The 16,683-nt window shown below is 34.3% G+C and overlaps 1 protein-coding gene across 1 annotated transcript; it reads right to left on the bottom strand.

Moving 5' to 3' along the window:
• Window positions 1-4,583: 4,583 nt before the first annotated feature.
• Window positions 4,584-5,642, bottom strand: LOC149499114 (uncharacterized). Its single transcript, XM_089721974.1, has 2 exons — window positions 4,946-5,642; window positions 4,584-4,705 (listed from the first exon to the last, which is right to left on the bottom strand). The coding sequence occupies exons 1-2, from the start codon at window positions 5,640-5,642 to the stop codon at window positions 4,584-4,586; spliced, it is 819 nt and encodes a 272-aa protein (XP_089578100.1).
• Between the last annotated feature and the right edge of the window lie 11,041 nt (window positions 5,643-16,683).

Below are 16,683 nucleotides of genomic sequence, written 5' to 3'. Positions count from 1 at the left end.
CGCGAATTTCATTTGCGCGCTCGCGAATTGTGCCTGGAAACTCTCTGACTCTCATGTGTGCTTTGCGCGCTCGCGAATTTCATTTGCGCGCTCGCGACTTGTGTTTTTATGCTCTTTTGGACTTCATTTTCAATGCAATTGTATTCCTTTGCTCAACTTGTATGCCTCCAATCATTTTAAAACAAAAAGACCACATGAGAACATGTATCAAAACAACATGCAAGCATGCAAATGATGTGAAATGAGGTAAACACAACTTGTAATTGTATTCTATGCAATTGTGAAATGATGTGAAATGGTGTATGAAGTTATGAATTCTATACAATTGTATTCTTTTTCTCAACTTGTATGCCTTCAATCATTTTTAAAATAAAAAGACAACATGAACACATGTATAAACACAAAATGCAAGCATGCAAATTATGACGCAGTTACTATGCTGTTGTGTTATACTATTGACATACCAACATTATGCTCCATTGAGGTTAGGTAGAAACCATGTAGATAAGGCTATGTCGCGACATAGGATAGCAGATCTGCGCCCTATACAGTTTGGTACTCCGGCTACAGGCCGTTGAGTGGATATGATTATATATCGGCCATAGCAGCCAAGCATACAGTTTCATACAGTTTTTCTTATCACTTCGGTTTCACTATAACCTTATGGAGCCATACAGATATCTTGACATAACATTGCATGAATCATATAGTATACTAAACAGCAAGAAAGATCATCAAGGTAAAATGAAAGTATCATGATATGTGTGCTTACATTCCAGATGTGAGTAAATGTTTATTTCTACATTTGTATGTGCTTATATGTTTCTTTATTCATTGTGATATTCACTGAGTTTAATCAAAGTTGCAGAGTTCATACAGCATAAAGAACATCAGGTAAGATCATGAAAGTATAATGCTATATATGCTTACAAGTTTATTTATTGAATCTTTAAGGAGCCATACAGTCATGAGATGTTATTAATCATAACTTATATGATGTGACTAACAGTGCATAAGTCATACAGCATAATGAATAGCAAGTAAGATAATGAACATATACTGTTATGTATTCTTACAAGTTTATTGATTTCATTCATACAACACAATGAACAGCAGGTAAGATCATGATAGTATCATAATGTGTGATTAAAGGTTCATGTAAAGGAGTTATGAGATAATTAGAACTAAATTATTTATGGTGTGAATTAGAAGTTTATTCTTTGCTATAAAGATGCATTGATATTGAAATTTACTGAATCTATGATTTTCAATGCTTTTATGCAATTTGGAGTTTAAGTTAGTTGTCATCGCACTTTGTTTACTATGTGAATTATGAGCACCACTGAGTTTTATACTCAGCGCGTCGATTTTTATCACGCGTAGGTTGAAGATCGTGGTTGCTACTTGAAGACTTGAAGAGTACTATCAAAACAGAAGTGACGAATTTGGGAGTAGTAGATCGAGAGTAATATCATTAAGAATTATGGCATGTATTACGATTTATGGCATGTATAAATATTACATTTGTTAGAGCTTATGTGATTGGAAATATAATTGAAGCATGTAATTATTATGGTGTAAGTATTTGGAGGAAATGATTGAATATGAAATATTTTACTATAGTTGGTATGATTAGGTCATGAAGACTTGATATAGATCATGAATGCAATTAATTGCTGGATATTAAATGCTATTGAGGATTTATACAGTTATGACTATATATATAAAGTGTTGTTGTGTTATGATGATTAGTTGGAGATATTGAAAGTTTGAAGTTTAATTGGGAGTGTTTTATATTCATATTTAGCATACAGGATGATATCAGCATGACAGGATATAAGTTCAACCAGATTGTAGCGTCTCGGCTCGGTTCATTCGGGTTAACGGGTGGACCGGGAAGGGATGTTACATATCCAGTTACAGAAACGACCCCATAGGCTTTTGCTTTCGCGTCTCTCTAAAATTGCAGTCATGGTAAAATCTTGGTTTATTTAATCATCGAAAATTCAGAAGCATTTTCCCTAAAAATGGAGTAGTAGCCTGTTTAAAATTCACAATTTAGTACATATCAATTCACACCCACAGCCAATCTATCAGGTAAACAACTCAATCAAATACCCATCCTCCAACCAACATCACTGTCAGTATACTAATTTCTCATTTACAAATTTAACTTACAACACTTAGAAAGCATAACCAATCAATTCTAGCTCATTCGCCGGATCTTATTTTTCATTTACTTAAGTTTAAAAATATATTAAAAATATAATCTTTTAAATAAGTATCTACTAACTAAACTATCAGTTCTAACTACATGACTAATTAATGACTTAATGAATTAGAACCATGAAATTGCATTGTAAGAAATGTTTTTACTTTAAAATAATTCTAGTCCATCATTATACCTCAATAAAACTAATTTAATTAGTCGACAATTGTTATCACTTGTCTAGTGTATTACTACATTCAAACTTTATTGCACAAACAAATCTCTATTTATTGCGATATAATCAATAAATAAATAAATAAATAAATAAATAAATAAATATATATATATATATATATATATATATATATATATATATATATATATATATATATATATATATATATATATATATATATATACAAACATTATTAGTCTGTCAACATTATTAAGCAGTCTGTAATTAGAAATCTTTCTGCTCAAATTTGGCATTGTCAAATTCTAAAACTAAAACTTAGAGATCGAAAATTGGATCGCTTACCTAATCAAAAAGTAATTACAAGACAAAAATTGACATTGAAATGAAGAAGTTGTTGAATCACAGATTGCTTCCACTCATATAGCAAAAAACTTTCACCATAGCTGCTGCCATAATAAGGAAAGTTCCAAAATCCTTGCCAAACCTTGCAATATGTGTATCAAACTATTCAAAATCCTGCAAGAACTTCAATTATGGTATTGATTATCCCAATTACTAAACAATTATCTCTAATTTTCACATGAACAGTAATCTAAGAATCCTAATTTTGGGATTTCCTGAAATATCTAATGAAAATCGAAATGGCCAAAGGAAAAATGTACCTCTTTCGCGGAAGACAGAGAGTTCTCGCCGGAGCCGATGCTGTCTCTCCCTCTCTTCGCAAGTTTCAGAACAAGAGATGAAGTAAACGAAAATACAGCTTGAACGAAGTCAATGAGATTGATTTTCGAGGCTGGTATAGTCGTTTGTGGCCGAATATGGAGAAGACGCAGCTGGGTGGGTTTTTGGATTGAAGTATGTTTATCAGGTCGGTTGCATCACTGTAGTCGTTATTAGTGTTCATCCAAATTTTTCATGTCATGACTTTTACTATATTACATTCCTTTTTATTCTTTAATATTAAACATTGATTATAAATTTTTTTTATATTATTTAGGATGTACAAAAATGACAGTTCTTTTCTATTCTATGAGCATTCAATTAGTATTAGTTAGCGACCTTGCCTCAGCGAGTCTTTTCTTCCGTGATGAATTGTTTCCGTGATAAACTTTTGGCACCAATCCTACATCCTACGTTTTATTTTGTCTTTGTGGATTGAGGAGAAAGGGGCTCAGGAGAAAAAAATTATACCATGAGAGAAGCAAGGAGGTCAACCTCTTTCAAATATAAAACATGAATGCTAGCAATGCAATGTAGTTGGACTCTCATGTCCACCCGAGTTTCTTAAATTACCGCCAATTTGATACGTGTTCCTCCAAAAAAAAGAAGTCCTTTCATTATTATTCATTGCTAATAAAGCTAATAAACGAAAATTGTTGTTAAGCATTTTAGATTCTTCTTTACCCCATAAAGAGATCGAATAAAATGAACTGTTTATATGTTAAAATAAAAATCTATATGAGATAAAATGTGAATATAACAACTAATTAATAAAAATAAAGTATATATACACAGACTTCAGTTCAACTTATATGGATATTTATCTAAAATTTATTGTAATTATATATGTAAAATTCATCTATATCATTTAATAAATATGTTTCAATATATATAAATATATAGATATTATAATAAAATATGATAAACATTTTTAAAATTAAAATTTTTAATTGTACGTCATCCCACAGACACATGTTCATTTTATTTAAAAATCTATACTATATATAAGTATGAGAATAGGTGGAAATGATGAGATTTTCTATTGTCTTTAATGAAATTTAAAATATGTTAAAATAACTTTAGTCATAGCCAATTAAAAACCTAAATTTTTTTTGGTTGATTAGATATATTTTATAAAAATTATTATTTAAATAAATATATATAAATAATTTCTCGTTAAAAGAAAAATATAGATAATTAAGCATGTCAATGTCACGTATGGGTCCATGAATTTGGGTGTCCTATATGGACATTATAATTATTATAAAAAATAATATATATATATCAATAAATAAAGTTAAAAAAATTGATTAAAATTATAAAAATACTCGAAATTAAAGATTTATTTTAGTTTGTCCTAATAAATATACATATAAAAAAATAAAAATCAAAATAAAAAAGCCTATGAATTTGCTGGAGATATATATATTTTTTTGAGGGTTAAAACTGCAACTTTCATTAACTTAAATCATCAATCAAAGGATCTACAATGAAAGAAGGAGAGATAAGACCCCAGTCCTTCAAATCAGACAAAGAATAAGCATGAGTTACAAGAAAGATGAGCAATCTTTTTCGCTGATCTACAAACAAAAGAGACAAAACATAAAGAAAGTTCTTTAACAAAGCTTTATAATCCATAACTAAACAACTAAAATAGGATAGATCATTTGAGCCACGGTGTATGGCTTAGACAAGTAACTGAGAATCATATTCAAATTTTGATACAAAGGTAACCATTTCTTTTGACCCAACTTAAGGCCTCACGAAATGATAGTGCCTCAGCAATTGAAGGATCAAACCTACCCCCCCCCCCCACACACACACAAACTGCAATTTGACAAGCATTAACATAGTGCCCCTTTCATGCCTTAAGACCCAACCAATGCCAACCACGTGAGACGATTGATGCACTACTGCATCAGAGTTGCATTTCAAAAAGGATGCAGCTGGTCTAGTCCACTTTATCAAGTTGGACCGAGAAGCAGAAGGAGGGACAGAAACCTTTAGTTGGGCATGTTGCCAATCTTGCAACCAATTTGCAACTTGAGATAGTATAACAACTGCAGAAATGTCAGAATTATTCCACAAAACGGCATTTTGATGCTTCCAGATTACCGAAAGCGTGATACAAACTAGCTCCATATTTAATTCTCCACGATCCATAAACACATTAACCAGCCACTCAGTGATAGAACTAGGATTCAACAGTTGAAAAATATCAAAAGCACATGGCAAGACTGAGATCCAACATTCTTGTGCGCAAGGACAAAAAACAAACTCATGAAGCAAGCACTCCATATCACAATTACACAGGGGGTAGTTACCATCAATATCCAAACCTCTACTAATTAACCGACCTCTGACAGGAACACAACCATTACAAATTCGACAAATTAAATTCTTTACCTTAGGCAGAACTCTCAAGCACAAAAGTTTGTTCCTAAAAGGAGCCATATCAGATGAGGTTGACTGATAAGCAGAAGTCGAAGCCAACCTTTTATAAGCACTTTTCACCATTTAATTCCCACTCTTATCCTCCTTCCAGAACCATTTATCAATCTTGCAAATATCACTTAACGGGATTTTGAGAACAAGATTCTTATCTCTCTTATTAAAAATTTGGTTCACAACATCCCTCTTCCAGGATTGGCCATCATTTGCAATTAAAGAGGAGACAAAGAAGTAATTGCAATACGGTGGTTTGATAGAGCTTACCAGAGAGTTGTTAGGATCTGAAGCCACAAATCATCCTAGATTGTAATAAAAGCACCATTTACCACTCGGATAGCAACACTTGACTTTACTAACGGAATAGCTTTCTGAATGCTGATGCATATAAAGCTAGGATTTGTGCCAAGATCAGGGTCAAATAAGGGAGAGAAAGGGTAATACCTAGCCTTGTAAATCCGAGCAGCCATGGATTCCGGATTATTAAGAAGATGCCAAACCTGTTTACCAAGGAGAGCAAGATTAAATTCATATAGGCTACGAAATTTCAAGCCTCCCAAAGCCTTAGGTTGACACATTAGCTCCCAATTATGCCAGTGTATTCCTTTGTAGCCACTTGAGGAATTACCTTACCAAAACCCATTCATTAGCCTCTGAAGCTTAGTACACAAATTTGAAACACACTCATTGTGTTAGTTGGGAGTGCTTGTACTACCACTTTCAAGAGAACCTCCTTGTTGGCTCGAGATAATAATATTTTTTTTCCATCCCTGAACCCTTTTCCTGATTTTATCCTTCTGAAAAGCAAACACCACTATCTTCTTTCTCCCTACCTTTGAAGGCAATCCCAAGTAGTAACCCAAGTCAAAGGTTTCACCCACTTGAAAAATATCTCTTATACGGATTTTCTTATTTTGTTGTTTGTTTGCACTAAATGCAATCGTGGATTTTTGAAAATTTATGGTTGGCCAGATGCTTTTTCATATGCTTGAACACATTCCTTCAGTTTGATACAATCTGATTCCTCGACATTGAAAAAAAGAAGGCTAACATCGGCGAAGAATAAATCGCTAACAGGAGGGACTCCTCTAGCCACACTTAACCCACTGATCAATCCTCGACATTCTCAATCTTGAAACAAGAAACACAGACCTTCGGAACAGATTATAAAGAGGTATAGAGACAAAGGGCCGTCTTGTCTCAATCCTCTTCCTGGGGACACAGGACCCAATGCCTCCTCTTCTTGTAGAATTGAGTAGCGCACTAATGAAACACAAAATGGGATCACTTCGATCCAGGTTTAACAAAATCCCAACTGATCCATCATACCTGAAAGAAATCCCATTCAATGTGGTCGTAGGCCTTACTCATATCAATCTTGAGCACTGCCATACTCGTAAGACACTGCCTCTTCTGTTTCAGATAATGAATTACCTCATAAGCCACCATAATGTTGTCTGAGACCAAGCAACCAGGAACAAAGGCACTTTGATTTGGAGATATAATATCTAGAAGAACAAGCTTCAATAGATTGGCAAGGACCTTGGCTGTAACCTTGTAAAGAACATTGCACAAGGATATAGGCCGTAAATTTGCATGGACTGAGGTTCTTTCTTTTTCAGAATAACCACTATATGAGTTTCATTCAAACTTAGTGGGAAATGGCTTGTATTAAGGAAAGAAATACAAGCCTCCATTATGTCCTGCCCAATAATATTCCATTGCTTCTGATAGAACCCCGAGTTCATTCCATCAAGTTCAGGGGACTTGTCTGGGAACATGGAAAATACTGCTTCCTTCACTTGATTGGCCAAAAATGGGGAACTGAGAATCTGATTATGGGTTTCTGTAACTAAGGGCTAAACACATGAAAACACATCAGAACCCACACATTTGGAAGAAGAAAAGAAAAAGAGAAATAAGTAACAATAAATTTTTCTAACCCACTTGTTCCTTCCAAACACCAGCGTCATCTTGTAATTTTAATATTTATTTTTTCTTATGCCTAGAAGAGGCCTATGCATGAAAAAATTTGGAATTAAAGTCTCTGCCATGAAGCCAAATTAAATTGCTTCGATCGGTGTTACCAGTACAACTCCATCTTCTCTAAACCCTGCTCGTAGGGTGCACAGTTTCCGAACTGCCCGTTTTAGTTTCAGAACCGATGATTTCGGTTCTTAAAAATTTGGAACCAAAAACTGACGGTTTCGGTTACAGGTTGAAACCGAGCAATTAGGATTCCAATTTCGATTTCTTAACAGTTTCAAAATTGACGGTTCCGGTGGGTTCTCCAATTGATTTTTCGGCGAATCGCATAATTATAAAATAAAAAATTATGTAACATCTTTTTGTTGAAAATTTAAAATTTAAATATTTATGCAATAATTTTTAGAAAAAACTTCAAGAAAAAATTAAAAAAAGGCTTATCTTAATTTATTTATTTAAAAAAAAAAGCTTTTAGCAAAAGGACTTGAACTTAATTTATTTTTTAGAAAAAGGTTTGAACTTAATTTATTTTTTTTTAAATGAAAAGGGTATTTATAGTAAATCCAAAAAATCAACTTTTCACAAATACCCTTAAAACTAGTCATTATATAATTGTTAGAAAGTTTAATTTGGGGATTTGACAAAAGTATTTGAAAAAATAAAAAAAAAAGTTATTGAAATTGGGTGGAACCTCTGGTTCTAACCGTCAAAACTGTCGATTCTAACCGGTTGGAACCGTCAGTTCCAGCCGGTTCACTTCCTCAAAAATTGAAACCAGAACCAAACCGTAGATCTCCAATTTCGGTTTGGACCGATTTTGGTTTCGGTTCCCACCAATTTCGAACCAGCGGTCCAATTCCAATAACCGTGAAATGGCCACCCCTACCCGCTCATACAGAACAGACATTTCTTCATACTAGGCCAAAGAGAATGGGTCTTTCTTCTTTTAAAGATAATTCAATCTTCATTTCAGTTTAATCCCAAACCCATTCAGCAAGAGCTCTACCGCATTCGGTAATTTTGTCCACAACCAAAACCCCAAAATGCAAGTTCCAAGCTTGATCGACAATAGTTGTACACTCCGGTTCTCTTAGCCATTGATTTTCAAATTGAAAACGACAAGAATGAATTTGCTGGGAGGATGACCTCGGCCTTAGAAGCAAAGGGGAATGGTTTGAAGCAATCATGGGAAGATTAAGGACATTCCAATTAGGAAAAACAGTCCAGCCATGCTGTATAAGCTAATACTCGGTCTAGCCTTTTCTCAACCCACTTAGCAATGCCTCTGCCTTTCTTCCAAATAAATTCATAGCCAACCATACCCATATCGTGTAATCCACATTATTGTACAGTATCCCGGAATCCGTCCAACAACTATTAGGAATGAGAATGAATATCCCTTCTCTTAGAATTGCTTAGCAAGTCATTGAAATCCCCCAAGCAGCACCATGGCAAATCTGACTTATGTTTTAAAGTCCTTAGGAGATCCTAGGACTCTCTCCTACGGCTTCTTTTTTATCTCCTATAGAAGCTAGTAAGGTGCTAGGGAGCATGGTCGGGTAAACGGATTACAACATCTATGTGATAATGAGAAAAGATGATCAGTTGGGTCGAGTTTTTAAACTTCCATAATAGAACCAATCCACCACTTAAACCTTTGTTTTAGACCATGAAACCACCCTCAAATCCAATAGCATTACACACCACTTCAATCTTTATTCTACTGACTTTAGTTTCAATACAAAAACTGGTCTTATATATACAGACCATGTCCTTTAGGACCCGAACTGTGCATGGATTGCCTAGACCACAATAGTTCCAACTTAAGGAAATCATAATGCTTGGTCGACCTAGACCTTCGGACCCACCAAAAAAAGAATAATAGACATTTCCTTTGAGCTCTTAGGAAGCGTCTCAATCTCCTCAATGAATTGGGCTGCCTCCTCCTCACATCTCCTTCTCTTACTGTCCGAAATATAAAGCCCATCATCAGATTCAAAAGGCCCACCTCTTGGATTAGGAGAAACCACAATGTTGCGAGGACCTGAGTGGAACTGCTCCTTGTCACATGGAATAACTGCTTTCTACCTCCCCACTATTATTTCTTTCCTACGTTTGCTTGATTTCATAGAATAAACATTTAAAATACGTGGTAACTGCTTCTGACGTGCACCTTTCACCCTCTCCTCCAGACAACTGCTATCTTCCATCCTCACAGATGGCAACTCATTCAGTAACCATTGATCACCCACCGAAGAAGCAATCCAGTGAGAATTAGCTCGGATTTCAGGTCCAAATAATCGGTCTAAAGAGGATCCCAATTGTTCAGCCCAATGAGTGCAAAGTTGTTCTGAATGTCTAAGGATTCCACAATTAAAACATAAGCTTAGGAGACTCTCATCCTAAATGTAAGCCATAACCAATCACCACCTAGTTTTTTTTTATAGATATTCGTCGTTTGACAGGAGTTCAGGTATCAAATAAAATGCGAATCCACATAAAAACTTATTACAGCCTTGAGAAGTTTGACTCATCAACGGAAACAAATCCTCTAACATAGTTTCCAATAGCTTGAGTCACTCTTGTCGTTATGAGTCCGTTGGAAATATCATGAATCTGCAACCAGATGTGAGTGCAGAATAGAGAAAAATTTTATGGTTGCTCATTCAATCCCAATTTCTCAAAAAGGAGAAGACGATGATCAAAGTGTTGGCGTGAGCAAATCAAGGAGAAAGAAATGTCAAAGGTGATGAAATTAGTGGAAATTGTTGGCGTGAGCAAATCAAGGAGAAAGAAATGTCAAAGTTTGACAGATTGTGAAGAAAATCTACTGTCAAACTTTGACATGAGCAAAAATAGGAGTTGTCAAAGTTTGACAGATTATCTGCTGTCAAACTTTGATAAATCTTAAATCTTTGCCTTTAATTTAGGCTATAAATTAGGATCTAAATTGTACAAAACTAATATAAATATTTGTAATTGCTGGAAAAGTAATAAGAGAGGTGAAACAAAATTGTTCTTAATTATCTTTTCTACATGGTATCAGAGCGAATTAGGTAGAAACTGAATTTTTTTTTCTGCAATCATGACAGAAGAAAATGCTCTTGCTGTCATCCCTCATGAATCTCAAATCATTGTTCAAGACAATGCCCCTCTCCCCTCTGGAATCATCTTAGATGATACAAATTATCCATTATGGTCGCAACTTATGGAGATGCGTATTGGAGCTCGAAATAAATCTGGATTTCTTAACGGTGCAACACCAAAACCAGCTGCAAATGACAAACAATTGGAAACCTGGCTTCTTGATAATAACCGGGTTAAGAGTTGGCTCATTGATTCTATGAGTCCACTCTTGATGCAACGATTCATCCGTCTTCAAACAGCCAAAGAAATATAGGAAGCTGTTGCAAAGACGTTTTATGATGGCTCGGATGAAACACAACTTTTTGATCTAAATCGAAAATCATTTACCACTCATCAAAATGGTAGATCCTTATCTATATATTACAATGAACTGATTAGCATATTTCAAGAAATTGATGCTCGCATTCAAACACAAGAAGATAATGCTACAGTAATCGTATCACTGCATAAATATATGACTCGACTTCGAGTTCATATCTTCTTAGTTGGGCTTGACCCAGAATTCAACCAAGCTCGAAGTGAAATATTGAGGAAAGATCCACCTCTTGATCTTGAGTCATGTTATGCATATGTTCGCAAAGATCAAAACCAAAGACAAACTATGGAGGAACAAAAAGTTCAGCCAGATAGAATGGTTCATTTGACAATCCGAACACGCCCTACAAATTCCCAACAGGCTAAAGGAAAAAAATTTGGCTCCAAGGGAAATAATTATGTGTGCACTCACTGTGGTGAAGAAGGACATTCAAAACAACATTGCTATGAGATTATTGGGTATCCAGAATGGTGGGATTTTACAAAGAAACCTAGGAAGAAAATTGTACAGGCTGCTGCCATAACCACAACAGATGAAGAAGTAATTGCATCTACTTCAAATCCAGTTGCAGCACACGTTACAAAGCTGAAAATCCAGGTCTGTCCAATACTTATCTTATTAGGAATAATACATGGATAATTGATACAGCTGCTACTGACCATATGACAAATGATTCTACCCTTCTTTCACATATTCATCCTTCACCTCAACCTCATGTACTCACTGCTAATGGAGGAGTTGCTCCCGTTATTGGCGAAGGATCAACACATGTGTCGCATTCTATTAATCTTGATACTGTGCTTGTAGTTCCTTCTCTTTCTTCCAACCTTTTATCTGTTGGTAAAATCACAGAAACTCTAAATTGTACTGCAATTTTTTGGCCTAATAAATGTATTTTTCAGGACATTATAACACAACGGATTATTGGCTATGGTATTAGGCGTGGAAACTTGTACTATCTTGATTTGGCCACTTCAAGAAAACAAAGAATTGATCAAGCAAATAACACTGAGGCTAGTCAAGGAAATGAGGATATGGTTTGGTTATGGCATCATCGCCTTGGTCATCTGTCATTTAATTATCTTCGAAAATTAAAACCAAGTTTGTTTTTACATACAAATGCTAAGTTTGATTGTGACGTTTGTGAAATGGCTAAAAGTCATAGAATTTCATATCTTCCTAGTTATAATAAGAGTACTTCACCTTTTATGATTATCCACTCTGATGTTTGGGGACCTGCTCAAATCCCTACATTATCTGGTGCTCGTTATTTTGTGACATTTATTGATGAGTGTACTCGCATGATTTGGGTCTGTCTCCTACAAAACAAGGGAGAGGTATGCTCTGTTTTTTAGAATCTGTATCGAATGGTACATTCACAGTATCAATGCCGAATTAAAGTTCTTCAATCTGATAATGGTGGGGAGTATATAAATTCTGAATTGAAAATTTTTTGTCAAAAAAATGGTATTCAATACCAAACTTCATGTGTTGGTACGCCACAACAAAACGGTTTGGCAGAACGAAAAAATCGCCAAATATTAGAGGTTGTCCGAGCTTCTTTATTTGGCATGAAAGTACCTCGAGAATACTGGGGCGAAGCTGTTTGCTCTGCTGCATATCTTATTAATCGGACGCCATCACGAGTCATTGAGTTTAAAACACCACATCAAAAACTCCATGAATTAGTTTCTGCTCCAATCAGTCCGAACCTTGAACCTCGTGTCTTTGGCTGTACTGCATATGTACACCGGGTTGCAGGTAAACTTGATCCACGAGCTATCCGTTGCATGTTTATTGGGTATGCAAACCTCAAAAAGGGATATCGATGTTATGATCCTACAGAAAATAAAATGTATGTAACCCGCGATGTCACATTCCATGAAAATACTCCTTATTTTGGTGGTCATGAGTGCTCTCTTCAGGGGGAGACTACACTTAATTTGGGTGAAGACAACACTCATGAATACTTTGAAGAACAAGAAACGACTGATAAACAACTTTCAGATCCTGTTGTCACACAACCTGAGAATGATGATGGCGCCCAAGAAAATCAAGATAGTACAATTTCCCAAGTCACACCAATAGCCATAGAAATTCTGGATGTGTCAGTGTCTCCTCAGGTAACATCACTACCTTCATCTCCTTTAATTCAGGATCCAATTCCTCTAGCTGAACCAAGATATCCAATTAGGAAGAATAGAGGAATTCCAAAAGCACAATATGACCCTGATTTTAATGCTAAGACTAAGTACCCCATTAACAATTATACCTCCTCTCATCATTTGTCAAAATCACATGCATTTGTTGTAAATCAATTATCTCCTGTATCTATTCCAAGTAATGTGCAGGAAGCATTGATGGATTCAAAATGGAAGAAAGCTATGAATGATGAAATGGAAGCCTTACAAAAGAATCATACATGGGAACTTGTATCGCTGCCCCCAAAGTAGAAAACTGTAGGGTGCAGATGGATCTTCATAGTTAAGCTTAATCAAAATGGAATCATAGATCGTTACAAGGCAAGGCTTGTTGCTAAAGGGTATACACAAAAGTACAGAATTGATTATGGAGATACATTTGCTCCTGTAGCAAAAATAAATACCATACGAATTCTTATTTCCATAGTAGCGAATCAAGATTGGCCGTTGCGACAGTTCGATGTTAAAAATGCATTTCTGAATGGAACTTTGGAAGAAGAAGTATACATGGATCCTCCTGTAGGCATAAATTGTGGTGGCAAGGTATGCAAACTAAAAAGGGCCTTATACGGATTAAAGCAATCCCCCCGAGCATGGTTTGGAAGGCTATCAAATTTCATGAAGAAAATTAGATACAAATAAAGTGATGCTGATCATACTCTCTTCGTCAAACAAGAGTTTGAGAAGGTAATTGCTCTTATTGTATATGTGGATGACATGGTTGTTACTGGAAATGACTCAAATGAAATAGATGTCCTCCAAGAAAGCCTTGCAACTGAATTTGAACTTAAAGATCTTGGACACTTGAAATATTTCTTAGGCATTGAAGTTGCAAGATCAAGTAATGGAATTTATCTATGTCAGCGAAAATATGTATTAGATTTGCTAGCAGAAACTGGGTTGCTTAACTGTAAGCCCGTTGAAACTCCCATTGAAGTGAATCACAAGTTAGCCATTCAATAAAACCAGATTCCAGCTAACAAGGAGAGATATCAAAGATTAGTTGGGAGGCTAATATACTTGTCGCATACGCGTCCTGACATTGCATATGCGGTTAGTATTGTAAGCCAATTCATGCATACACCAAGTGAAGAACATATGAAGGTTGTTCATCGGATCTTGCGATACTTAAAGTCTTGCTTAGGAAAGGGATTATTTTTCGCTAAACAGGGAGATCAAGAGGTCAAGGGATATACAGATGCAGATTGGGCTGGAAGTCTCACTGATCGAAAATCCACATTAGGGTATTTCACTTTTGTCGAAGGTAACTTAGTTACATGGCGAAGTAAGAAGCAAAAAGTGGTAGCAAGATCAAGCGCAGAAGCAGAATTTCGCGGAATGGCACAAGGCATCTGTGAATTGCTATGGATAAAGCGTATTTTACATGATCTGGGTATACATCTGTCAACACCTATGAAGTTATTATGTGATAATAAGGCAGCCATAGCAATTGCAAATAATCCAGTTCAACATGACAGAACCAAACACGTGGAAGTTGATCGGCACTTCATCAAAGACCATCTTGACAAAAATTCAATTAGTCTTCCGTTTGTCACTTCAAAAGATCAACTAGCAGATATCCAAACAAAGGCTGTATCCGTAAAAGATTTTCAAAGCTCACTTAACAGGTTGGGAATGATGGACATATATTCACCAACTTGAGGGGGAGTGTTGGCGTGAGCAAATCAAGGAGAAAGAAATGTCAAAGGTGATGAAATTAGTGGAAATTGTTGGCGTGAGCAAATCAAGGACAAAGAAATGTCAAAGTTTGACAGATTGTGAAGAAAATCTACTGTCAAACTTTGACATGAGCAAAAATAGGAGTTGTCAAAGTTTGACAGATTATCTGCTGTCAAACTTTGACAAATCTTAAATCTTTGCCTTTAATTTAGGCTGTAAATTAGGATCTAAATTGTACAAAACTAATATAAATATTTGTAATTGCTGGAAAAGTAATAAGAGAGGTGAAACAAAATTGTTCTTAATTATCTTTTCTATTGCTCATTCAATCCCAATTTCTCAAAAAGGAGAAGATGATGATCAAAGGTCCAAGGACTCATCTCTATCACCCTGTTCAAATCCATTCATCAAGAAACTGAAAGAGGAACAAATTTTTTGAGACATCTCTGATATTAACTCCATGGACAGGTTTCCATAGAGAAGCCAAGATTTGCTTCATTGCTGAAAAATTGATGTTTCTGTCGGTAAGAAATTTGTCCACCAACATGTAATCTACTCTGGTTAGTTCCTCCTCCACTCTGTCTTCTTCGAACTCGAAAGCCCCCCCCCCCCCTCTCCAGTTCGCAAATTGAAAGACGGACTAGACTCTGAGCAATATCAGGTGAGCAGGTAGAATTAGAAGCCATGCTGAATATACAGAAAAGAACTCACAAAGAAACGAGACTCTCCAAACTCGCAAAGAAATGAGACCTTCTAATTTATGTCATTGTTGGAAGTATGTATGATCTCATAATTATTAAGATTTAAATCTCCTTTCCTAATAATTAACAGAAAAAGGAAAAAAAAAAAGATATTAAATGTAGTTGATGAGAATGCCAAACCTGCTATAAATTTAACCTCATCGTCAAATTAAAATTTGTTACATACCGAACAAACTTAGATGGCACGACTATTGTAGAGAATAAAAAAATATTTTTTATATTTTGTTTATATTTTTTTTCGTTATTGAGTAATTTGTAATTATTATCATTTTTAAGCATTTCAAAATTTTTAAGTTTTGTCTTTTTTATAATTATGTTTAATAAATATATATGATAAGGAGACATTTAAAATTTTTATATTTTATTTTTATATTTGATTCTATTTAATTATAATTTAAAATATTTTATTTCAAAGAGAAATAAAAAGTATATTTTTTAATTAATATTTTTTCTTTACATTTGTATGATTTGAGTGAATATACTTTTTCAAAAATAAATTTTCAAATAAAATATAAATAATATTTTATTTAGGAAAAAAATAAAAAGTATATTTTTTATTAATATTTTTTTATAATTTTTTAAAAAATAAATTTTCAAATAGAATACACACAATCAAACCTTTCAAAATTTTTAAATTTTTACTTTTCAAAATTTATTTTAAATAAAATGAACATATGTGTGTGAAATTGTGAAACAGTTTAAAGTTTTAATTATTGAAAATGTATATATTATTTTATTGATATATTTATATATCTATACACATTGAAACATTTTTTATTGAGTGAGTTCTGAAAAGTTTTATTCTTAATAATAATTTTTTTTATTTCTTTTTCGTTACTGAATAATTTATAACTATTATCATTTTAATTTAGTAAGAGATTTATATTTTCCTTGCAATAAATAGATGGTCTCTTGATGATCAAGCATTTTTAATTTTTTTGATATTTTTTCTCTTATATCCTAAATATGTTTCACTTAAAAGAAAATAGTGTTTAGAAACAAGAAAAAAAACTAGAACT

This window comes from Jatropha curcas, chromosome 1, assembly GCF_041381405.1.
Source record: "Jatropha curcas cultivar XTBG-Jc1 chromosome 1, XTBG_Jcur_1.0, whole genome shotgun sequence".
In the NCBI taxonomy this organism is placed as follows: Eukaryota; Viridiplantae; Streptophyta; class Magnoliopsida; order Malpighiales; family Euphorbiaceae; genus Jatropha; species Jatropha curcas.
The sequence above is the reverse complement of the archived record's forward strand: the minus strand, read 5'-3'. Positions and strand labels throughout refer to the sequence as shown.

Excerpts from the sequence above, each read along its gene's own strand:
- LOC149499114 (XM_089721974.1), bottom strand. The coding sequence starts at position 5,642 with ATGGTGAAAAGTGCTTATAAAAGGTTGGCTTCGACTTCTGCTTATCAG. Across the intron at positions 4,706-4,945 it reads TGTCAAATTGCAGTTTGTGT|ATCAGCGAAAAAGATTGCTC; the intron begins GTGTGTGGGGGG and ends TTTTGTTTGTAG.